The sequence below is a fragment of the Bemisia tabaci genome, chromosome 2 (genome assembly GCF_918797505.1).
Source record: "Bemisia tabaci chromosome 2, PGI_BMITA_v3".
NCBI lineage: Eukaryota > Metazoa > Arthropoda > Insecta > Hemiptera > Aleyrodidae > Bemisia > Bemisia tabaci.
In genome coordinates, this window is record NC_092794.1 from 33386561 (window position 1) to 33411272 (window position 24712).

Here is a 24712-nt window from a genome sequence, read left to right on the forward strand (position 1 = left end):
ACGATGGATGAATCTCCATAACCCACTGTGCGACAACATTGCCGTCTTGTCCACCAATTATCAGTCTGTAACCCACTGTGCGGCAATATAGCCATCGTGTCCACCAATTATCAGTTCATCAGTTCGTGACCCATTGTACGACAACATTGCCGTCTTATCCACCAATTTTCAGTTCGTGACCCACTGTGCGACAACATTGCCGCCTTGTCCACCAATTTTCAGTTCGTGACCCACTGTGCGACAACATTGCCGTCTTGTCCACCAACTTTCAGTTCGTGACCCACTGTGCGACAACATTGCCGTCTTGTCCACCAATTTTCAGGTCGTGACCCACTGTGCGGCTTTCCTCCTCTTTTGCCGCACACCCCCCGCCTAAAACTTTCAAAGCTCCCCATTTTTAAACGGCTCGACCGATTTCGCTCAAATTCGCCAGCCTAGAACTAAGTAAGATCTTCCTTCTGTAAAAATTTCGGAGGGAAAGCTTTTAATTTGCGCGAGTTATCGCGCCCACAAAATTGAACCTTCCCCCACTTCTCGCCCCCACCATTCAAAATGTAATACTTCGATCTCCGTTTTTTTTCGCAGAATGGTAGTCCTGTTCCTCTACTTTACATCGCAAAAAGTTTCACCCGGAAATTTTTTAAAATGAGGGAAATATAACCAAGCAAAAATCGGAAAAACCACGATGAGTCGGAAAGACATACTTAAATAAACAGATATATAAATAAGTATATATATACATATATATACACACACATACACTAGTCGTGATTAGCTCGCTTTGCGAGCTGACACGTCTAGCCGGGGAGTGCCCCTGGACCCCAGTTCTACGCTTCGCGACGAACTTGCGACTCGCTCCGCGAGCCGCCACCGCCCCGCACAGTTTTTAACATTGATGAGGAGACAACATCTATGTCTTAATCTTCTTTTTCACCAAGTTTTACAGAAATTGATGTTCTAGGAGTCCGGACCGCGTTTTCGTGCGGGGCCTCCATCTTGGATTTGGAAATGTTGAAAATCTGACCAAAAATGCGAGTTTTCCGTCGAAATACACCTCCTCATACCGAATTTCACAAAAATAGATGGACCGGAAGCCGAGATAACAATTTACACCACGTTCGCCATTTTTGGATTTTGAATTTTCAAAATCGGACCTAAAATTCTAATTTCCCGTCGAAATACACCTCCTATTACCGAATTTCACAAAAATCGATGGATCGGAAGCCAAGATAGCAATTTAGACCACGTTCGTCATCTTGGATTTTTGAATTTTGAAAATCGGACCTTAAATTCTAATTTCCCGTCGAAATATACCCCCTAATACCGAATTTCACAAAAATCGATCGACATCAGGAACCTATATAGCATTTTAGGCCACGGCCGCCATCTTGGATTTTGAAAATCTGACCAAAAATTCGAGTTCCCCGTCGAAAAGTACCCTAGATCGCCGAGTTTCACAAAAATCGATCAAACAGGAGCCGACTTAGCATTTTAAGCCACGGCCGCCATCTTGGATTCGGAAATTTTGAAAATCTGACCAATAATTCGAGTTTCTCGTCGAAAAATACCCGTGGATACCGAGTTTCACGAAAATCGATCAAACAGGAGCCGACTTGGCATTTTAGGCCACGGCCGCCATCTTGGATTTTGAAAATCCGACCAAAAATTCGAGATCCCCCGAGAAAAATACCCCCGCTTACCGATTTCCACAAACATTCGTCGAAAAATACCTCCTAAAACCTTAAATTTCGTCTATAAGGCAGTGACGTCACGCAACAGGATTGAACCTGTTCGGCGCGATGCGCGTAAACAACCGCGTATCTCCAATGTAATACTATATGGAGAAATAACTTTTCGCTCTCGCGGGCATCCGAGGCAGTGGATTTGAATGGGAATAATTTTAATCAACTCCTCATTACAATAGCTAAGCGTGTACCAATTTTAAAGGAAATCGCTTCGGCCAATTTGTATCTAGGGGGGGCAGAGTGAGTGGGAACAGCAGCTTTATATAGAGTAATAATAATATAAAAAACATGAATTCAAACGGCATGCATATTCGTAATATACGACCAATGATTGATGCTCATTACATGGTCTTTGGTCCAGGTCTGACATCAAGGTAGAACGCAATAGTGTATTTCCTTCGGAAAATACACTAAAAAAAATTAAATACCTATAAGGTATGATGACCTGAACACTTTCATTTGATCCATCGCTTTATAGGAGTATGATATCAAATCGGCCGAACTTCTCTGAAATGTACCCATCTCTGATCAATAACTTTGTCGAGACCTTCCGACTCATCGCTGAGGAGACACTGATCATTACTTGACCCTTAGTATATGTCCTTGTTTAGATGCCAAAGAGGTCCTTATGAGAACTGTAATAAATTTTTTTTATTTAAAGAGATAAAAAAACAAAAAACCGTCATATAATTGAAAAAAAATTCGAAGAAAAAAAAGGAATGGGCAGGCCGGCACGTACAAAAAAAGCGGGGAAAAGTAGATACATTTGTATGCCCCAACATTTTGGCATGGGTGACCGACCCGGTCTTGCCAACATCTATGAAGTGGTAAAGAGAGAAGCATTTTAAGTAGGACTTAGGATGCACATAATATTCGCAATAATACGCGAAGGTTCAGTAGTTTATGAGGCGTTCTATCAGAAACAAACAAGGAATATGACATGGCTTGAAAGTTGTTAAGTTGTTCACTCATGTGAGAATATCTTTCAGTCTATCTTTCAATGACGATTTCAAGAAGGACTGATCCTCCTTTTGACGATAATACTTGTTCATGTATATGCAAGAGAGACGAGAGTCACCCTACTATCTACCACTTGTATGTGCGGCCGGCCGGCCCATTCCTTTTTTTTTCTTCGAATTTTGTTTCAATTATATGACGGTTTTTTGTTTTTTTATCTCTTTCAAGATTCGGTGCTGATCTTTCGAACTGTGCAGACGTGCTTTGTAGTGCGCTTGTAAGACGGTAAATCTCTTGGTTCGACTCGCGGCCCGGGTCGCGGCGCGCAGCGACCGCGAGAGAACGTAAACAAAGTGCGGTTACGGCCGAAACTTCTATGTCGCTGTCGTTACACAAGTGTAAACATGGTGTGCATTGTTTTTGGAGAGACGATCAGTTCATCGGCTGCCAAAAATGCTACATCAGAGGAAAACTGGACTTTCTGAAATTAAGCCAGTAGAAGTGAAAAATATAACGGATAAAAATCCGTTTGAGAGGAGTTCGCTTCTTTCAAGATCACCCCAGGGGCCACCCACGAGGACGAATGCCGAAGGTAAAACAGATGATACAGCCACACCAGTATCAGTTGAAACATCGAATCAGACTCATCCTAAAATTTCAGTCAAGGAAATTTTGGAGAAGGCTGAGGTGGTGATCAAAGAGGGTATTTCCATCACTCAAAATGTTACGAAAGCCATAAATCAGGTGCAAGGCCTTAAAACCACTATTGAAGGACTTGTTAACATTGTTAAAAAAGAGGCAGAAAAAAAAGAATAACAACAAAAATTAATTGATGACCTTCAAAATAGATTGCTCGCGCTTGAAAAAAAGGAGCAAAGACATTCTGAAACTGCTTGGAGGGAGACCCCCCAACCTCAAGCAACCTACTTAGGGAAGTACGCAATTTTCAGCAATGATGAAGAAAACCTCGAGGATGATCCAATGGACGAGGAAGACTCAGAAGATCGAATCGTGGCAGAAGAAACTGACTGCATACTTTGCAAGCAGAAGAGGAAGAGAAACGAAGGAAGTGACTCATCCCCACAAAAAACTCAGGCTAAGAAAGGAAGGAAAGCGGATACAGCGCGGTCCGGTAGCAGAGGAGGTGCCGAGAAAGTCGCCACATCTAGTAAAAACACCAATGGTTCGTTCAATAGCTCTAATGATAAAGATAAAAACAAAGGTACCAAAAATACTGAAAGTAAAAAAGGAAAATGAGGTGAGCAAGAAGCTAGTTCCTCCTCCATTTAAGGTTACCCAATTAAAATCAATCAGCGAGGTTAAAAAATTTGTTGAAAACATCCATTCTGATAAGTATAAATTAACAGCATTAGTCGGCAACGTCTGGAAAATTAATACCGTAGACCACGAAACTTATAGATTAGTTAGAGAAAATCTTGAAAAACATAATGCTAAATGGTACACATTTTCAGACAAACATCTTCGTCCAAAGGTTTTTGTAGCTAAAGGGATGCATTCTACCACTGATCTAGATAAAATTACAGAGGATCTTACATCCAAAGATTTTAATATTATTAAAGTTGTTGATTTGCTAAGCAAAAAGGACGAAAATGGGAAGAGGAAAGGTCTTCCATTGCATCAAATCATATTCGATAACAAAGATGATACTAAGAAAATCTTTGAAATTAAATTTATAGCACATTAGAAAGTAGAAATCAAGAATGTTAAGCACAACCCGGCAAGGATTCCTCAGTGCCACCGTTGCCAGGGGTTTTTGCATACTCAAGCATTTTGTCATAAAGATCCTAAGTGTGTTAAAAGTAGTAGACCTTACTTGAGTATCTTATGCTCTGAGAAGAAAGTAGACAGTCCAAAATGTGTGAATTGTGGTCAAAACCACACAGCAAATTATTCCGGTTGCGAGATCGCTAAGTTTTTCAAAGAGTATAGGTTGACAGATTTAAACAAGAAAAAACAAAAAAATAGTGGTAAAGATATTTCAGGAAATAAATTAAGTCAGAGACCAGTCAGCAAAAATGTATCTTTTGCTAGAATGGCTAGCGATGGTAAATCCAACGATAAAGAAAATCCCGAGAATCTGATGGAGAAAATACTTAACTTCTTAAATGAACAGGCAACTATTAATGCTCAAATTCTTTCTAAGCTTGATGCTCTGAGGGAATACTTCTTGGCAACGATGGCACATAGGGTGCTTCATAGCAGAAGGCTAGGACCTCCTCCGAATAGTCGTAAAAGAATTCCTGGTAGTCCCTTTGACAGGGATAAAATCCCCAATTACGTTGAATCTAATTTAAACTGTATTGAAAAAATTAAATTTGATAAGATTAGAATCGTACCATGGAACGCTAACGGGCTATCGGCAGAGAGGAAACTAAAATTATCAAATTACATAGATTTTTACCAAATTGACGTTGTATTGTTGTCAGAGACTCACTTTTCGGACAATAGTCAAGCGTGAATTTAATGTCCACTGGGTCAATCACCCTTATGATAATGCACGCGGAGGAGTCACTATCATGGTCAGAAAATAATTTCAATATTTTATATGCAATGAAAATAAATCTGAAGCGATTCAATCGATAGCAATTACTATGAAAACAGAAGTAGGGGGTATAACAATTGCTTCCATTTATTGTTCTCCTGGACCTAAGATTGAACATAACGATTTTTCGGAATTCCTAAAAACTCTGGGGAACAGATTCATAGCTGGCGGGGACTGGAATGCTAAACATGTAAGGTGGGGTTCCAGAACCACCCTAACAAGAGGAAGAGCGTTGAATTCTGCAGTAAGAAGCATAAATGGAGACTATGTCTCTTTTGGGAGTCCCACACATTGGCCGACTGACCCAATAAAACAACCGGATGTAATAGATTTTTTTGTAGTTAAAAATATTGCTATGATCTCAATAGATTGTGGTGAAACCGATATTACTGAGGAATTTGACTCTGATCACTCTCCCATTAATATGGGCATGTATAATTCAGCTATTTTAAAAGAGGTCACCACTTCAATAACAAACAAATAACGGATTGGAAAATTTTCAGAGAAGAACTAAATTCAATTATTAAGTTGAAAACTCCTATAGATACACGACAGCAAGTTGAAGACGAAGTCGCACTTATCACAGAGCAGATCATTACAGCAGCAAAAAGAAATACTCCAACTGTTAGACGAACGAAATTAGCCACTAAAGTCCCGCATGAACTTCTGGAAATAATTAGCGAGGCCAGGAAGGTTAGGAAATTATGGATGAAAGAAAGAACTAATGCACTAAAAAATAAATTAAATAGACTACATAGGGAGGTTTCAAAAATGAGCTGGTTTTTTAAAAATAAAGAAACTGAAAATTTTCTAAAACACTTATTACCTACGGCTCATACTGATTATTATTTCCTCTGTAAGGCGACCAAGTACCTTAAAAAGCAGATTTTTTATTCACCGCCCATATTAGATAAAAATAAAGTTAAAGTAAAAGACGATGAAGGGAAAGCTAAAGTTTTCGCTGATCATTTGGAAAGTGTATTCACTCCTAGGAAAAGTCTCAAGGATGAGTGCAATCTTGCCGACAAATTGCTAGAAATAGAAGAGCAAGAAAATTTGGAAGTTCCTAAAATTACAAAAACAGAATTATTTGTTATAATTAAATAAAATGTTAAATTAAAAAAAGCCCCGGGCGCTGATGGGATCACTGGCGAGATTCTGAAACAGCTCCCAATGAGGGTGATTGCCAAATTAGCCGTAATTTTTAACGCAATTATTAAAATAGGATGTGTGCCAGAATCCTGGAAGACTGCGGAAGTAATTGTTATCCCGAAACCAAATGAACCCATGGATAAGGTAGACTCCTACAGGCCGACTTCATTATTGTCAGTGGTAAGTAAACTGTTTGAAAGGGCTTACTTAAAGAGACTATTGCCAATTTTAGAAGAAAGACAGATAATACCAAGTCACCAACTCGGTTTCAGAACGTCACATTCTACCATAGAACAAGTGCATAAAGTTGCGAGTCTGATAGAGAGGACATTGGAAAATAAAGACGTATGTTCGATGATTTTTTTAGATATTTCAGCAGCTTTTGATAAAGTCTGGCATCTGGGTCTTCTCTACAAAATTCGAATTTTTTTACCATTTAATCACTATAAACTAATCAAATCTTACCTGGAGAACAGAAAATTTAGAGTCAGATTTAATAATTGTTATTCAACATATAGAAGAATAAAGGCAGGAGTACCGCAAGGATCATGTCTAGGCCCATATTTATATAATATCTTCACCAGCGACATCCCAAAACCGAAGATGGGCTTTATCGGCACTTTTGCAGATGATACTGCCTTAGCAGAAAGAGACAAAGACATTTTTATTGCTAATCATAGATTACGAAAAGCTATTAATGAAATGGTTGGATGGGTTTCTGACAATGGCGCCACGCTCAACGCAGGTAAATCTGCTCTTACTGTTTTTACAAATAGGAAAATACCACAATTATCAGTTCTCATAGAAGATGAACTAGTTCCTTACGTTACAAGCGCTAGATATTTAGGAGTTTATTTAGACTCTAGACTTACTTTTAAAGATCATATTAGAATCAAGGTGAAAGAATTGAATGAAAAGTATAAAAACATGTATTGGTTGTTAGGCAAAAGATCGAAATTGTCAAAGAAAAACAAAATTTTACTGTATAATCAAATATTAAAACCTATATGGCAGTATGCTTCACAACTATGGGGTCGTGCAAGCAAATCTAATATAAATAAGGTAGAAAGATTCCAGTCGAAGGTTCTACGAGAAATTATTGGAGTGCCATGGTTCGTAAGGAACGAAGACATTAGGAGAGAATTGGAGGTACCCACGGTTAGAGAAGTAACTGCTGATACAACGAAGAGATATGAATGTCGTCTTAAAAAACATGTCAATGAAGAGGCTGTGAACCTCTTAGATAGTACAATATTAGTGAAAAGATTAAAAAGGTGGGAGACCTTCGAACTCCCATCAAGATTTTTGTAAATAGTCTGTAAGGTATGAATGAGAGCGTGAATGGAGTGTGAAAGGAAGAATGTGAAACAATTAAACAAAAAACCTTCATGTTCTAATATCCCTAAAAATAAAGGCAGAGAATTTTACAATTCCTGTTTTTTTAGATTATCATAGTATTATCTAATGTTAGCCTGTAAAATTAATTCAATTAGTCTATTTTTAAATTAAGGCATGTAGATCGATACAAGAAAATACCTACTTGTAAGAGTTACAGTATATTTAAATAAAATTCTTTAAAAAAAAAAAAAAACCTCTCTCAAGAAAAATTTCATTACAGTTCTCATAAGGACCTCTTTGGCATCTAAACAAGGACATATACTAAGGGTCAAGTAATGATCAGTGTCTCCTCAGCGATGAGTTGGAAGGTCTCGACAAAGTTATTGATCAGAGATCAGCAGAGACACATCGACTCGTTGATCGACATTTCAGAGAAGTTCGGCCGATTTGATATCATACTCCTTTAAAGCGATGGATCAAATAAACGTGTTCAGGTCATCACACCTTATAGGTATTTAATTTTTTTTTTTTTTTGCGAAAAACGTTGGGGTGTATGGTATATTGCATGGGCATGAAAGAGAAAATTGGGCCGTCTTGATATCATTTCCTTTTAAATGATGAATCCAAACGGTACCGCCATCATATTTTTGGGTGCCTGTTTTTTTTTTTTTTTTTTGGTAATCAGTGACATTCTTTGGATTGGGCCGAAATTTTGTACAAAAATCATATTTTTGTTTTTTGGGAAGGGTATCACGTATTTTTGGTATGGCTTCTACGAAACATCAGGCAAAGAGAGTTCCCATTTTAAATTTCAAATTTATTCCTGGGCTCGAGGCAAAGAGGTAACGAACCCCCCCCCCCCCCCCCCACTCGAAAGCGGCCCACCTTTTTTGAAGGAAGGTTTGTTCAAACCGCAAGTCAATTATATGTAATCGTTTTCGAGACATCAATAAGAAGGATCCATATTTTTGGCACACCCTGTACATCACAGAAAAAAAACCGCAGGTCAATATTAAAATCAGTGCTGTTTTGTTTCAGCATCAGAGGCGATTTGATGTTATCACTCGTGTTTTGTTTGCGCGATGTCGGGTGATGTCGATCAAAATGGGCGGAGCGTCGCTCGTCCGGTACTTCGAAAACTACCGCACGCGGCATGCGGTAATATGGCTTGATGCTGAGTGATGACATCAGTCGTTGTCGACCTCCGCTGGTCGTCATCGGGTGATGGTGGGATTCTAACCTCACTGTTGAATACTCGGGATTGAATACTGATTGTTTACTTTGTTACTAACTACTTCTCACGTGGCAATTTTCGTGCTGGATCCTTTCCTAATTACCTTAAAGTTGGTAATTTGTACTTGTTCATTAAGGTAACTCTCACATCAATACAGTGGCAGGCAAAGTAAGTAGGTGTCAATATTTTCTGTTTTATGAGAGATGTCTCTGGCATTCATTATCTCGAGGGATGTGAGCAGCCCACTTTTCGTTAAAGAAGATGCTCTGTGGATGTTGATGCTGTTGCAGCCAAAAATATTAGTCACAACTAATATTTTTAGTCGCCTCAGTCTTAATTGATAGCCTTCATTAATATGCCAGTTCTGGTCATCCTAAGTCCACATCAAATGAGTTTAAACGCACTTTCAGGGTGGGACAAAGAATTAATTATTGTATTCATATTAATTTTCAGTGCTAAATGAAACAACTGATTTTTTGTCGCACTCTCATAGCGAGTAAACTTTTTATGTGAGGACCTAGAAAATCAAGAGGTCAAAAGTTACTGATACTTCATATTGAACAGCAGCTCTTTATTGTTCTATCTCCTTTTTGTGGTAAGCTGTGACGGAAAGTTTGCGTCTCAAGGTACTGCAAATTTTAGCCAATGAATAGAGAGGTTGTCATCAAGTTAGTTGCATCTGCATAAGTTAGCATCTCAATTTTATCAAACCAATGAAATAGTAGTACCTATAGATACATACCTTCTGCAGAGGTCAATATGAAAGATCTTGATTTGAAGAACTTTATCCAACAACAGGCGAATTTGATGATTCAATCAACTTCTGACCCAGTATCAAAGAGACTTGACGATAATCAAATTAAAGGTAATGCTTGAAGTCAAGTATCTTTGATATTGTGTCATTGAGTTGATTTCATAATACTAATGCAACAAAAGTCCTTATCAGAGTGAAGCGTAATTTCTTTAAGTAGACACTAAATCTCAACCGACTGGTGAATGCGTGAACCAGTTTTCCAATATAAAGCATTACAAGTCTATGAAAACATTGAGGCTTTATGTACCAGTAGCATGATACACGGAGAAAAGATCCATCAACGCCAGAGCAGGTAGGCTGCTAGCAAAATTTTAGTAGAAAGTGGAAACGCAGCTTCATTCCCCACAGATTGAGATCCCCGACCCACATCATCACATTGAGGGAAAGGATAATTTTCTGGTGGATAGTTGCTGAATCTGATTAATGAGAAATAGTATCGAGGACTCACTATCGTGGGATATCATCAATCATTCATGAACAATACTTGAAAAGGTCACTAGATCAGGGCCGCTGGGAAGGAATACCAGGTTGATCCGAGTACTTACTGTGACAACTAAATTTATCATTGGTGCGGAAATCATAAAAGGATTATAGGTATAGAAATGGATCCAGTTACCTTCGGCTATCATAAAATAGAAAAATGCATCGATTAATCTATCTTATTCTTATTATTTAAATATTTCAAACCATAATAACATAAACATAACCTTAATTTGGTTTCTGCAGTCGGCGCTCACCATCCACCGCACGGCTCTACGAGTTGTTTTCAAATTCAAATCTTTTTGAAGAATTGAAGGACCCTACTTCTTTCGATTAATTCTCTTTTCTACGACATTATAACTCTGCAAACTTTTCGGAAGTACGATCCTTGGAGTTCACAGATTTAAATTATCCCTAGTTTAATGGGTTTTATGCTGCCCTTACCTCCACAGCCGTGACGACAGATCGACTGTCAAAACATCAATAAATGACCTAATTATATGTCACTCTAGGTTATATCTCCACAATATCAAATTTAAAAAAATGAAATTGTAGATGATTAAACGCTGACTCAGAATATCTATAGTTTTATAGGGTTTTTTTCTTCGGTTATACCTGTAGGTCATAGGACTAAACGCAACCATCTCCCGGGTGGTCGAGCGTTTCGCGGGCCCCGTATCTGCTCAACATTTTCATCATCGTCATGTTTTGGGATCCAAAATTTGTCGTGAAAGCTTAATAACTTTTTTAATATTCAACTAACTTTAAAAAAGGAGAGCATTACAAGTAGAGCTGAGCATATTCTACCCAAATATTATAGGGTTTTTGGGCTTTAACCTACGTCTTAATTAGCAGGAGAGCTAAATTGACCGCAAACCGTGCAGAAAAGCCCGATCGAGTTTCTTCGTGTATAACTAGTTAGGCAGCAGCCACCCGGTTTTTTTTTTTTTTTTTTTTTTCTAGGTCGTCAAATTTTTAGGGGGAGTTTTTTAGGATTGGGCCGGGGTGGCTACCGCCACCTAGAATAGGAACTAAAAGTATCGAGTCCTGGGAGGCAGGTAGACGCATGCAAAGTTAATCATTTGAAAATCACCCGAAAACTACAGACTGCTGACGTGCAAAATCTGAAATAAGGCCAAGCAGTAGAAACACTTCAATTTAAGTTACACATTCTCAGCTCTAATGAATATCAGTACCAGACGGAGAGGGAGAGTGTTCAGCTCAGGTAGATGCATATGAATATTAACTTGAGGTCATGCCGAGTGATCTATAACGTTTCGTGGTTTCTTAGACCTCATCAGTAGATTACACTCGTCAGCGAGCGCAGCTCAGCATACCGCAAAATCCAAGACGGTTTCGAAACGCCGCCGTCATGAATAGGACGCAAGGCATGACACAAAAGTGTGATCCTTGCGCCATCTACCGTCGCTGCTGAATAACTCCCAAGACGAAAGGGAACCCCGAAAAAAATTATTATCATGATTCTTTTGCCTCTTGATGATTTCTCTTGAGAGTTAACAATTTTCTACTCGTAAGTGAAATTGTTAGCTTTGTTTTCCTCGCAAAATAATGAGGACTCAGCTTTATTGTACCCCCTCGTTACATGGAGTGCGGGCCACGTTTCTCGGTGTTTTTTTCGTGTATACAGGGTGTTTCAGACCACCCGTACCAGGCCTTTTTCTCGGTTGTTTTAGGTCGTACGAAGTCGGGGACCGCGGGGTTGAATAGGGAAACGACCCCAAGGAATCCGAATTTCGTGGTCCCGAAACCCCTCCACCCTCCCTTGGGGGGTAAAGGGGGGGTCACGATGCTAAAAGTCACGGTTCCCGACCGAATTGCGGATTAATCGCATCAGAATTGAAAAGCACGGAAAATTTCACGTGAAATTGACCCCTAAAAATCCATAATTGGCCCATCCAAGGCCCAAAAATGAGCCCCTAAAGAGGGGAATAGTACCCCCTCCATAATTTCTCTTTGGTCTCAAAATTGACGTAGATTCTCCAGAAAAAGATGGTTTCCCAGGAAATTTCGACCCCGAGAAATCCAAATTTCATGGTCCCGAAGCTCCTCTAGCTCCCCTTGGGGGGTAAACGGGGGACCCAATTTTAAAAATCGGGGCTCCTTTCCGAATCGGAAATTGATTGCATCCAAATTGAGGAGCAGAACACTTTTACATCTTAAGTGACCCCCAAGAGTTTCAATTGACCCCTCTGAACGGCAGAAAGTAACCCATGAGGAGGGGGGCTCCGCTCCCGCCAAAAATTTCTCAAGATTCCTCTTTGATCGCAAAATTGACGTCGATTCTCCAAAAAAAGGCGGTTTCTGCCCAAAAGGGCGGGTAGCGGAGCTTAGGGACCATGAAATTCAGAGTCCTCAGGGTCGACTACCTGGAAAACCGTCTTTTTCTGGAGCATCGACGTCAATTTTGCGACCAAAGAGGAATCTTGAGAAATTTTTGGCGGGAGCGGAGCCCCCCTCCTCATGGGGTACTTTCTGCCGTTCAGAGGGGTCAATTGAAACTCTTGGGGGTCACTTAAGATGTAAAAGTGTTCTGCTCCTCAATTTGGATGCAATCAATTTCCGATTCGGAAAGAAGCCCCGATTTTTAAAATTGGGTCCCCCGTTTACCCCCCAAGGGGAGCTAGAGGAGCTTCGGGACCATGAAATTTGGATTTCTCGGGGTCGAAATTTCCCGGGAAACCATCTTTTTCTGGAGAATCTACGTCAATTTTGAGACCAAAGAGAAATTATGGAGGGGGTACTATTCCCCTCTTTAGGGGCTCATTTTTGGGCCTTGGATGGGCCAATTATGGATTTTTAGGGGTCAATTTCACGTGAAATTTTCCGTGCTTTTCAATTCTGATGCGATTAATCCGCAATTCGGTCGGGAACCGTGACTTTTAGCATCGTGACCCCCCCTTAACCCCCCAAGGGAGGGTGGAGGGGTTTCGGGACCACGAAATTCGGATTCCTTGGGGTCGTTTCCCTATTCAACCCCGCGGTCCCCGACTTCGTACGACCTAAAACAACCGAGAAAAAGGCCTGTTATGGGTGGTCTGAAACACCCTGTATTAATACCGTGTTGCACCGAGATGTCTGCTTTCCAATTGTATTAAACTCATAGCCTTATGCTTAACTGTTCAAAATATGAGGACTGTTACTTTTTTAAGCACATACGTACTTTTTTCACTATTCTTAATCTTGTGTTTTTTCAATTTTCTGTACTCATAGGTTTTGGACGCAACAAATACATTTAAATCCCTTCTTCAAGCCTGTGATCAATTCAGAGACGAATTCCTAACAGCTGGAATAGTTATAAGGGTATGTATTCTGTATTCCTCATAACATGCTCTTTTTTAATTTTGATGACTAACTTGACACCCTTATACAAGGTCTTCAGAAAGTTAGAGGTGGAGTCCCCGGGCTGCCAAGCGAACCCTTTTCCTTACCTCTAAAATTTCGAATGGGAGCCCCTAATTTTATTGCATCATTCAAAAGAGGATAAGAAAATTAAAATATTTACGCTCCTTTGGAGCATTAGTCGTTACAACTATCTGTTCCCGAGGTCTACGCGGTGGATTTATTGTACGCATGAGGTCAGGTAGGTCAGAGAGGCTGGCTATTTGTAGTATAGATGATAGAACACATTATTGACTTACCTGCCTTGAGCTGCAGAATTTAGTTTGCATTCTATCATCAGCTTGATAGAATCAAAAGAAACGTGTCATAGTAGGATATAATATTCAGCCCTATAGGAGATGTCTCTACTGTAAAACGCTGTAAACTCATTTTTACAGCATTGGTACAGTACAAAACAGATAGACAATGCAGAATAGTCATAAATAACAAGTGGCTTCCAAGTTGTTGTTCATTTGACTCCTTGCCTAAAAAATTCCCTCAGAATATCGATGCGACAGAATATCGATTGCTTTACTTCATCATTGAAAGTATAACCAAAAAATCTCCGTTGTACCCTGATGGCGCATTTAAACTCAATCAGTACCAAGTACCGAATGTGCATGACCAGAAGTAGCAGATGAAGGCTCTTGAAAATGAAATTGTATCAAACTGTTTTATTACAGTTCAGAAAATTTATGCCATTGCGATTGAAATTTCAGTTGTGGCAACTGTAATTTTTGCTTACAAAAGCATCAACTTTTACTGTTTATCTTTTCCAATGAGGAGTGAACTGATCACATTTCTCAAGATACAGAATGCCATAGCTTTAGAGACAGCTCTCATAAAAACAAAATATGTTGATAACTACTTACTTTGCGCAACACTGTCCTTAAGAGACAGTATCAAGCGTTTGCAATGTTATTACTAATGATGAAATTGAAGCTCGGAAGTAGTTTACATTTCTCCTCACGTTCAGCATCTCGCCATACACATTCGAATATCTGAGACTCTGACAGTCTGCATGAGAAGGCGAACAATTGCTGAACAACTTGCAATACTCATTGCAACATTTGAAATTTATTACTTACCAATTCTCTATATTCTCAACATCTCTCTGAGGTAGAAAAACCACTACCACTTTATCATTATATTCAGAAGCCGTTTTAAACTTCGACAAGTGGACTTAACTACGTAGCAGTAATAACCGGCTTCCGAATATTCAAACTTCTTAATACAATTGCGCGCGCGCGCGCGCGCAAATATTTTCTTCGGAAAATACACTAAAAAAAATGACTTAATTGACTCATTGGGCCGTTTTGATATCATTGCCTTTTAAATGATGAATCCAAACGGGACTGCCATCCTTTTTGGGGGGGCCTTTTTTTTGGATTCGGCGAAATTTTGTACAAAAACATTTTTGTTGTTTTTTTGGAAGGTCAAATTTACGTTTTAGTCAGGGGGCATACGTAACAAAACATATGTCCCGTGTGCAGATTCGTGAAGGCATATTGTGTGATACATCAATCTCTTCGTTTTGATGTCTAGAAAAAGAAAATCGATGATGGCCATCTCAAATTTCATACAAACCCCCCCAAATTCAAGATGGCGGCCAAAATGCCGGTTTTGGGGTAACAAAATTTGAAGTTTTCTAATACGTCGTGTCGGGAGTCGATTCTTATGTATTTTTTATCGTAGAATCCGAATTTTCAGTCAAAAGTTAGCCTAAAGATTATTTTTAGGCCAAAATCCAAGATGGCGTCCAAAAATACCTCTTACGGGTACTAATTTGCCTATTCGGGTCTACATGCACTGTGAGGTATCAATTTTTAGGTTTTCAGGGTCGTAGAGTTCAGAAATAAGGTCCATTTTCCGCTGCGACTCTCAAAAAGCCCTAAAATCAAAGATGGCGCCCAAAATGGCCGCCGGTCTTACGGATGAAACTGCCATTTAGGGCAGTTGTAACAAGCAATACGTTCAAAATTAAGTTTCTTGGGTCAAGAAGTTCGAATAGGAGATCAGATGTTTACTCCTACAAAAAATTAAGCCTCCGAATCGAAAATGGCTGCCGACATTGTTGCCAGTTAGAGGCGCAGACCGGTCAATGACTGATATTGAGGGATTTGCCAAAGGAGGGGTTTCGATAAGGGCCGTTGTTGGGCCCATACCTGAAATTCTTCAATTCTACGATTGTTTGCTCATTTAAAGTCTAAAGTTTGCGGAAGTGGATCATGATTTGGTCATTTTCGGTCTATTTAGGGGTCTAATACTGGCCGAAACATGAGACTAAAGGCCGATTTTGGCGAAAAATGCGGGGTTTTTGGCTTTCGACGCGCTGTTCCATAACGATCCCATCATTGGAAGAGCAAACTTTCCTTCAAGTACGTTCACTAAGGATGTAAGATAGTCACTTTGGCCAATTTTCGTTGACGGCAAACCTTGCGCTCAGAGTTAAAACGATATTCTAAGAATTTTCTTGTTTTTCATCATTATTTAAAATGGCATGAAAAGGGCGACTCATCTCAAACCAGAAATACATTCCTTGGCCGAAAATGTACGCAGCTGGTCAAAACCTTCCTCCAAAAAATTTATGGATTAAGGCCTCCCCCCCCCCCAAAAAAAAAGAAAAACCTGTGTTGCCACATTTTATTGCTTAACATCACAGAAAACCGCGTAATTATTTCAGTATTTGGAGGCTGTTCTTCGTCGAGCACATTCAGCAAAGTTCAAAACCCTCGATTTTTCATACGTTACGATCGCATGATTAGTGATTGTATAAATGCAATTATCCATCATTATTTTGTTTATTACGTGTATGTATCTATAGAGACTCCCATCGTGGCGCGGCGTTCCCGAAGAATCCGAGTTGGCCAAGGATTTCAGCCACTTTCTCAGAATATGCGCATTTTGAAATAAATATGTAAGACTCGAATTACAGTATTCAGTGATGCAAGTAGATTATATTTTGTGTTAGTAATAATTGTTTTAAAATTTTGGCGTAGTAGGTGACCCATTATCTTACGAATTTTGTACACGATACTTGCCCACGAAGACGCAACTTTGAGTCATTGACCGTGATCTGAGATCCGAAAAAAAAAATACGCCATGTGTCAGAATCACGAGTTCTTAATGCTGCTTTTTCACCACCCTGACAATCCCTGCCCCCGCCATTCTCATTGCCTGCGATCGATCAGAATTCTGCTTCCTAAAAATAATTTGAAACCATTGGTTTCCCTCACTCCCTCCTCACCGCTTCCTCATCAGTTGCTCCTTCGTCAGGTTCCCTGTCTTTTGCATCAGATCTCTTGTTTGAAGCTGCCATTTCATAATTTTGGAGAAATGAGGCATATTACCTAATCAAGCAAACGCTTGGCTTTTCTGGCTCAGACTTACGTCTGTATTGAGTGCTGCCGTGATAGTGAAGAGAGCAATTAGTGTCAAATTTTCGAAACCGAGTTTCCTTCAAAATTCGTCGAAAATCATTTAGATGAAATCATTGAAATTGCTAAAACAGCAAAATTTATCTTAATTATATCCAAACGAGACATATGAAAAAGCCGTAAGTGCGCAAAAAATGACGTAGTTTTAGGCAAGACAGTATGACACAGTTTCTCCTGAGAGCCAATGAAAACAGTGCTTTCAAGTAAAGCGTCTTCTGACAATTTCTAATTAGAGAATGAGTTTGTTGTGTATCCAAAGCGCAACCATGAAAGCATGCAGAAGATAGCACTTACGGCTGTCTTGCTTAACAATAACCTAGCATGAAAATGAAAAATGCCTTTCTTATGTAATTGAAATAAAATCAGTCGATTTTTAATCATCCAACTCGATTTCTAGGAGTCTTTCGGGCATTTTTAGTGGTAATATGAAAAAGAACGGAGGCTTCCTTCAATAAAATTTTCCAGTAAGAAGCTTCTGAGCCTGTTTTCTCAAAACTTCATTTTTGCACTTTACTGCTCTCTTCGCTATCACGGCAGAGAGAGGCAACAAATGAGAGATGCAATATGAGCTCAGCAGTCGACGACTCTATCGCCCACTTTGCACAGGCAATACCACCCGGACATGACCATGTTCTATGTCGTTTTGCCTTTTAACCAATATTACAGTTTTTCTTGCAATGAATTTTTAGTTTTGGATAAGCTCAACATTCTCTGCGCGATGATAGTATAATTCTCATTTTCATTCCAATGTTGCATTTTTCTCGATTTTTACCGATGACATGTAGGAATGCCGCGCCATGATGGGAGTCTCTATAGATACATACATGTAATAAACAAAATAATGATGGATAATTGCATTTATACAATCACTAATCATGCGATCGTAACGTATGAAAAATCGAGGGTTTTGAACTTTGCTGAATGTGCTCGACGAAGAACAGCCTCCAAATACTGAAATAATTACGCGGTTTTCTGTGATGTTAAGCAATAAAATGTGGCAACACAGGTTTTTCTTTTTTTTGGGGGGGGGGGGAGGCCTTAATCCATAAATTTTTTGGAGGAAGGTTTTGACCAGCTGCGTACATTTTCGGCCAAGGAATGTATTTCTGGTTTGAGATGAGTCGCCCTTTTCATGCCATTTTAAATAATGATGAAAAACAAGAAAATTCTTAGAATATCGTTTTAACTCTGAGCGCAAGGTTTGCCGTCAACGAAAATTGGCCAAAGTGACTATCTTACATCCTTAGTGAACGTACTTGAAGGAAAGTTTGCTCTTCCAATGATGGGATCGTTATGGAACAGCGCGTCGAAAGCCAAAAACCCCGCATTTTTCGCCAAAATCGGCCTTTAGTCTCATGTTTCGGCCAGTATTAGACCCCTAAATAGACCGAAAATGACCAAATCATGATCCACTCCGCAAACTTTAGACTTTAAATGAGCAAACAATCGTAGAATTGAAGAATTTCAGGTATGGGCCCAACAACGGCCCTTATCGAAACCCCTCCTTTGGCAAATCCCTCAATATCAGTCATTGACCGGTCTGCGCCTCTAACTGGCAACAATGTCGGCAGCCATTTTCGATTCGGAGGCTTAATTTTTTGTAGGAGTAAACATCTGATCTCCTATTCGAACTTCTTGACCCAAGAAACTTAATTTTGAACGTATTGCTTGTTACAACTGCCCTAAATGGCAGTTTCATCCGTAAGACCGGCGGCCATTTTGGGCGCCATCTTTGATTTTAGGGCTTTTTGAGAGTCGCAGCGGAAAATGGACCTTATTTCCGAACTTTACGACCCTGAAAACCTAAAAATTGATACCTCACAATGCATGTAGACCCGAATAGGCAAATTAGTACCCGTAAGAGGTATTTTTGGACGCCATCTTGGATTTTGGCCTAAAAATAATCTTTAGGCTAACTTTTGACTGAAAATTCGGATTCTACGATAAAAAATACATAAGAATCGACACCCGACACGACGTATTAGAAAACTTCAAATTTTGTTACCCCAAAACCGGCATTTTGGCCGCCATCTTGAATTTGGGGGGGTTTGTATGAAATTTGAGATGGCCATCATCGATTTTCTTTTTCTAGACATCAAAACGAAGTGATTGATGTATCACACAATATGCCTTCCCGAATCTGCACACGGGAATACGTATACCTCCTGACTATTTGCAGCGCATGGATTCTTGCGCTCCAAGTCACACAAATTCACCAGCTTACAGGTTGGCTTCACTTGTCTCCTGTGCTTTTAGATACGTGTGCTCTGTCTTTGCGTCTTTGACGACAGAGTACCTTTAAGCTCATGTCCGAGCAAGCATTCTTTTGATGATGTAAAACGTCTTAAGCTCTGTTACTTGGAATAGGTTTTTTTTTTTTTTTTTTTTTTTTTTTTTTTTTTTTCGTAGAAATAGCATGGAACAAAAGTTTAGGAGATAAGGCGGGTTTTTTTTCATTCAAAATTATAGATAATTCCCAGTAGTAGCTCTGTGATGGGAAGAAAGAACGGTGCACTGTTGGGCTTGTGTACGTTTGGAGATGGACGTCAGAGTATTCGAGATCAGAGGCCAAGCCGCGTAGATGCCACTGCAGTCAATGAAACTCGAAAGCTCTGACGTCAGTCTCTAAACGTACACAAGCCCAACAGTGCACCGTTCTTTCTCCCCATCACAGCTCCAATGAAAAACTTCAAGGGTTTTGAATGTTTAAAGTCAACATAGGTTTTTGCTGCGTACTTTACGGGATAATACTTTTCATTAACCTCTCTATCCTGAAATAACAGTACACGATGTATTCTTAAAATTATTTTACGAAAAAACATTGACTTTCATGTTGTGTCAGTTGAATGAAAGAATGGAGAACGAGGTCATCGCTCAGATAATATCATGTGGGTGCATTTTTTTAGTCCGATGTCTATTTCAACCTTTCAGAAATAAATTACACATGATTCTTTACCTTCGATTATTTTGGTCAAAGAAGAGTAATCCACCTCGCCAAGAGTTTTTCAAGATCTCTCCAAACATTTTACAATAACTAAATTTGTCATTCTTTCTTTCATTTCAGGATCACAAAGACCAATCAGCATGGAGTTTTGATAAAAATAAAAACACCTAAAACCAAGTCTGTCGGTAGGCCTTTCCTATGACATAAGTACGGAGCGGAAACTTAACTGGCAGAATCCTCAGTGGTGTAAAAAGGAAATTTTTATATTTAATATTGATCTGAAAATATACATTTCCAATACTGAAGAAACAATACTGTTTTGATGTGATTTCAACAATTTTACTTTTCTCTCACCTCTATTTATTATTTACAACCTGGAACACGCCTAGGATAGAGGATAAAGTTTTTATTAACATTTCCGTTCCTGACAAGTTGATTATTATAGATGCGCTGACATCATCCAAGGATATAACTTCAGCAGTAATGCGGGTTCAGCATTTTATTTCTGTTTGCCTTTTCGAATTTTTTGAATATACCCTCCCACGATCTTACTACTCCCTAGTTTCCTTTTGCTGTCACCATGAGCCCCACTCCTTTTCCGATTAGATTCCAGTTTCCAATGTTCCTAGAGTTCCCTCTCTCGCGCGCTTTAGTGGTTTAAATTCAAGTCCTAACTCAAAAATTAATCTCTTGAATTTTATCGGATATTTACTAGGCATCAACTTTGCGCTGTACTAATTTTCCGTTTCGACAATTATCAAGCTATTTATTGTGCCCAGAAAAGCCCGTTAAAGGTCATTTTGGGCAGTTTTGCGGCTTTTCCAGAAAATGCTCAAGCAGATTTTGTGGGAAACTTCAAATTCGGATTCAGCGACCAAAAATACATGAGAATCAGCTTTAACCTCTTCTGACCTCTTTCTTGTATCCATCAACCCTTATTGATACTAGGGTATACACCTACAGGAAGAGATCAAATTTTTATAAGTAGACAATGTGGCAACAAGGAATAGGAGTGGAAGAAGAGAAGGTGCTCTCATTCCTCTATTAAACAAGTAGATGCTCCCAGTTACATGAATTTAGGTTAAAAATATGATTTTGGAGAAATTTCAATTTTTAACAAGCGGCCACGCGTTAAGTTGTAAGAAACTGCCGCTCTAGCACGAGACAAAATCCCTTAGTTTTTTGCGTGTAGCTTGGCAACAAATCATCGTACAACATTCGATAATATACGTTGTATAGGTTGTAAAACCAATCTTGAAACAGACTTGCACCAACCTTGCAGTTTCAAGGACAGGATGAGCTCCTTCTTTCAACTTGTGGCAAGGTTGAGGATAGGTTGACTAACCAATCTTGACGTACTAATCATGCATCAACCGTGGACTGGCGTAAAATGTTGTGTGCAGATCGGCCACTAGGGTGCGTTGATCCTCGCCCTCTCTTCAAGTCCAATTTCAGGCAAATTTTTGCAACTCTTTTCGCTTTTTTTAAAAACTTCTGATACCATTTATGCACAGTGCTGATGTGTCCCAAGCATATTGCAAAACTACAGACCGGAAAATCCTCTACTTTCCCGGATTTTCTCATTTGAGACACACTTCTCCGATTTCTTGGCCCTCTTTCATTAAGATTCATTTATCACAAAAAGCCTGAAATAAGATACGATGTAACTCAAGAGTTAATGTACTCAGATGATAAAAATGTAAGTTCAGTGCTAAAAAAAGCAGCGGAACCCCGCCGGAGATGCTTCGGAGTGGATGCGCTCCGCTATGTCAATGCCTTAGCATGCTTGTGGGAAGATCAAGGCCATCTTGCCACAAGCATTAAGCAAGCTTTCGACAAGCACCTAAGGATCTAGGGAAGGAAATTGAAAAAGCAAACTTGAATCAAGCCTGCCTCCTCAAGGTCATGGCAATGCTTTAGCATGCTTGTGGGAAGGTCACAGCAACCTTGCCACAAGCTGTAACCAAGCTTTGGATAATTATTAAAGGACCTAGGCAGTGAAATTGAAAAAGGAAGCTCGGATCCAGCTTGCGTCTTCAAGGTCGGTTGGTTCCACGGCACTTGACCGCGGACAGATGACCGCGGGCCCATTTGGCCACGCAACGTATGACCGTCTCTGTTTTTTTTTTTTTTTTTTTTTTTTTTTTAGTGAGAGAGTAACGCGTAATGAAAACATTGAGGGTGCATCCACTCCCTCCACTCTTTATTCAAGCAGCGCTGGGGCCTTTAAATAAGGAGAATTCCGTAAAAAATTTTACCATTACCAGTTCATTGGTATTGGTGGTGGTAAGTGGTGTTTTATGCATCGACAATTACCTACGTGTTTTTTTAAGCGTTGATAAATTTCGTGTTTTCTAAGTGGTGATGAACTTCATCATTTGATTTTTACAAAATGCAGTTTGTTTCAAGTTCTAAGGGAAACCCGAAACAAGCAAGCTGTGTATGAGGGGTTTCTTTATTCGAGAGAAAAGCCGAATGTAGACATTCGGCGATGTGTAAACTACAGGCCAATCCATTGCCGAGGAAGGCTTCACACAAAAGGTGAAAAGTTCATAAACACTGTTGGCACTCACAACCATCCTCCGGAACCAGCCAAAATCCGAGCAAGGCAGTTCATAGCAAGATTGAAAGAGCGCGCAGTGGAATGGGATGCCATGACTGACGCACTGTGTGGTTGCTACAGCGTCTACAGATCTGACTCCCGGTATGCTGAGTGAAATCCCGAAAGACAAATGTTTGAAAAGAATCGTCCAGCGGGCCCGGAATGTTGCCGACACAGCGCCCCCAAATCCCAAATCACACGAGGAATTTGTAATTCCCGACGAATGTTTCCGTCGGGAAAATTTTTTCCCGAAATTTTTTTGATTAAATTACAAAAACAGAGGCGGTCATCTGTCTAATATTTGTATATGAAATGGACTAAACGTCTGCTAACCAATCTCGATGGGTAACTTTTAAATATCATATTTTGGTTACTAAGGTGTGTGTCATAAGGATACCTAGGGTGCGTTTATTCAGATACTTAAGTCGGAAAAATGGCAGCATTGGCAAAACACAGAAGAAATTGCCGATTTCGGCCGCGCTTTTTTCAGCTTGCCACCCCTCAGCAAGTTTAATTTTGCCATGAGAAAGCATTGATACAATTTCATAGGAGATCAAACGAACTTTAGCTTTTAAAAAGACCGATTTTGCCGTCGGAAGCCATGGCAAGTTACAGGCCCTAATCCACGGTAAAAGTAGGTTATAAGCCATTCTTGCCGCATCTGGCTACTTTCGGGCACGAGTCTTTTGTCACAATGTTGAACCCAAAGACATAAAGACGGAGCGCTCGTATCTAAAAGCACGGGGAAAAAGTGAAGCTAGGTTCGGCGCTGCGCGCTTGTGTGAGTGTGTAAATGAGCGCGGGAATCCATGGCGGCAAACGAAAATTTGATTTGAACTTGTCCTCTTGATTTTTGCACATTTCTTCTTCGAAACGTATTTTAAATTCCTAAAACGAATATACTAAGAAAGTTCGGTCTGCGTCCTAACATAATACACCTACTTTTGCTTGGTAACAGGCAGTAATCTCAGATAAAGTTAGTTTTTCTTCTGCTCATGGTGGTTCTGCAGGTTTAAACAGGCCGTTACAGTTCTAGATCAACGTTACTCCCAAATGAAATTAATCGGTCGACGACGGACGGAAACTAACCTAGAGTTAAAAAAATATGAGTTTGTACCTGAATTTGGGCAAAAATCAACCTAAAATACTTCGTTTCCGCAATTTTATTTGATTCCCGCCCTACATTTGAATTTCAAACTTGTCCCGATTTCGCCGCCAATCCTCTAGCCAATCGTAGAGGTGGTTGAAAAGAAGCTTCATTTTTTGCTTTTAGCCCTCCGTCTTTATGTCTTTGGTTGAACCACAAATTCAGCATTATAAACCACGTGGGAAACGTAACAATTTTTGTTAACCAGAATTTTTTCTGACTAAACTTCCTATTTGCCTTGACTGTACGTGCTTCGTCGCTCCGAAAAGCCGTCACAAAACTGGTCATAACTCGCTCGCAAATCTTCTCAATTTGAGTTAAAATATATCGATAGATGCGCAATCAAACGAAATGTCGATCAAATAAATTTTATTCTCATTAGAATAGAACCCTATTGAGATATTTTTGCGGATTTGTAAAAATACACTGCATTCAATATCATGAGAATGGTAATCTACAGGTTGAAATTGAATCAGTGAGTTCGAAAACACACCAATTCGGGTTTTTTTTATTTTCACTTTTTTTACGGTTTAGTAACACTTATGGATAGAAGCGTCTGCACGTAAAAGGAAAAATCAAAATTGCAATCGGAAGTGCCCGAAACAGCGACGGGAAAAGGGAAAAATCGAAGTCTCTCATTGGAAATACCAATTTTTGGCCCTTTTTCAAGGGAGACGGGTGACCATCCGATTTTGCGGTTTTCTTTTTTCGGTTCAGCATACCTTGTACCAACAAGTTTTATAAATATTCAAGCGTTATTCAGGTCGAAAAATATAACTGTTTCAGGGCAGACTATGAAAAATTAGTATCTGAAAGTCGGTGAGAACGAAAACACACCAACACGGAAATTTTTAAACGCTTAATTCTCTATCATCAAACATGGTGTATCGATTTCAACTT

At 39.6% G+C, this 24712-nt stretch overlaps 1 protein-coding gene across 6 annotated transcripts in view; it reads left to right on the forward strand.

Moving 5' to 3' along the window:
- Positions 1-20375, forward strand: part of CysRS-m (cysteine--tRNA ligase-like protein, mitochondrial) — a 158660-nt gene extending 138285 nt beyond the window's left edge. For 4 of the 6 annotated variants that reach the window (XM_072297180.1, XM_072297178.1, XM_072297176.1 and 1 more), the window contains 2 exons: positions 13515-13604; positions 20184-20375. In XM_072297180.1, coding sequence (XP_072153281.1) covers positions 13515-13604; positions 20184-20234 — 141 coding nt within the window. In that variant the 3' untranslated portion in view covers positions 20235-20375. Of the gene's footprint in view, positions 1-13514; positions 13606-20183 lie in introns of those variants that run through there. The other 2 variants (XR_011899298.1, XR_011899299.1) reach the window with 2 other exon arrangements.
- The last annotated feature ends 4337 nt before the right edge of the window (positions 20376-24712 follow it).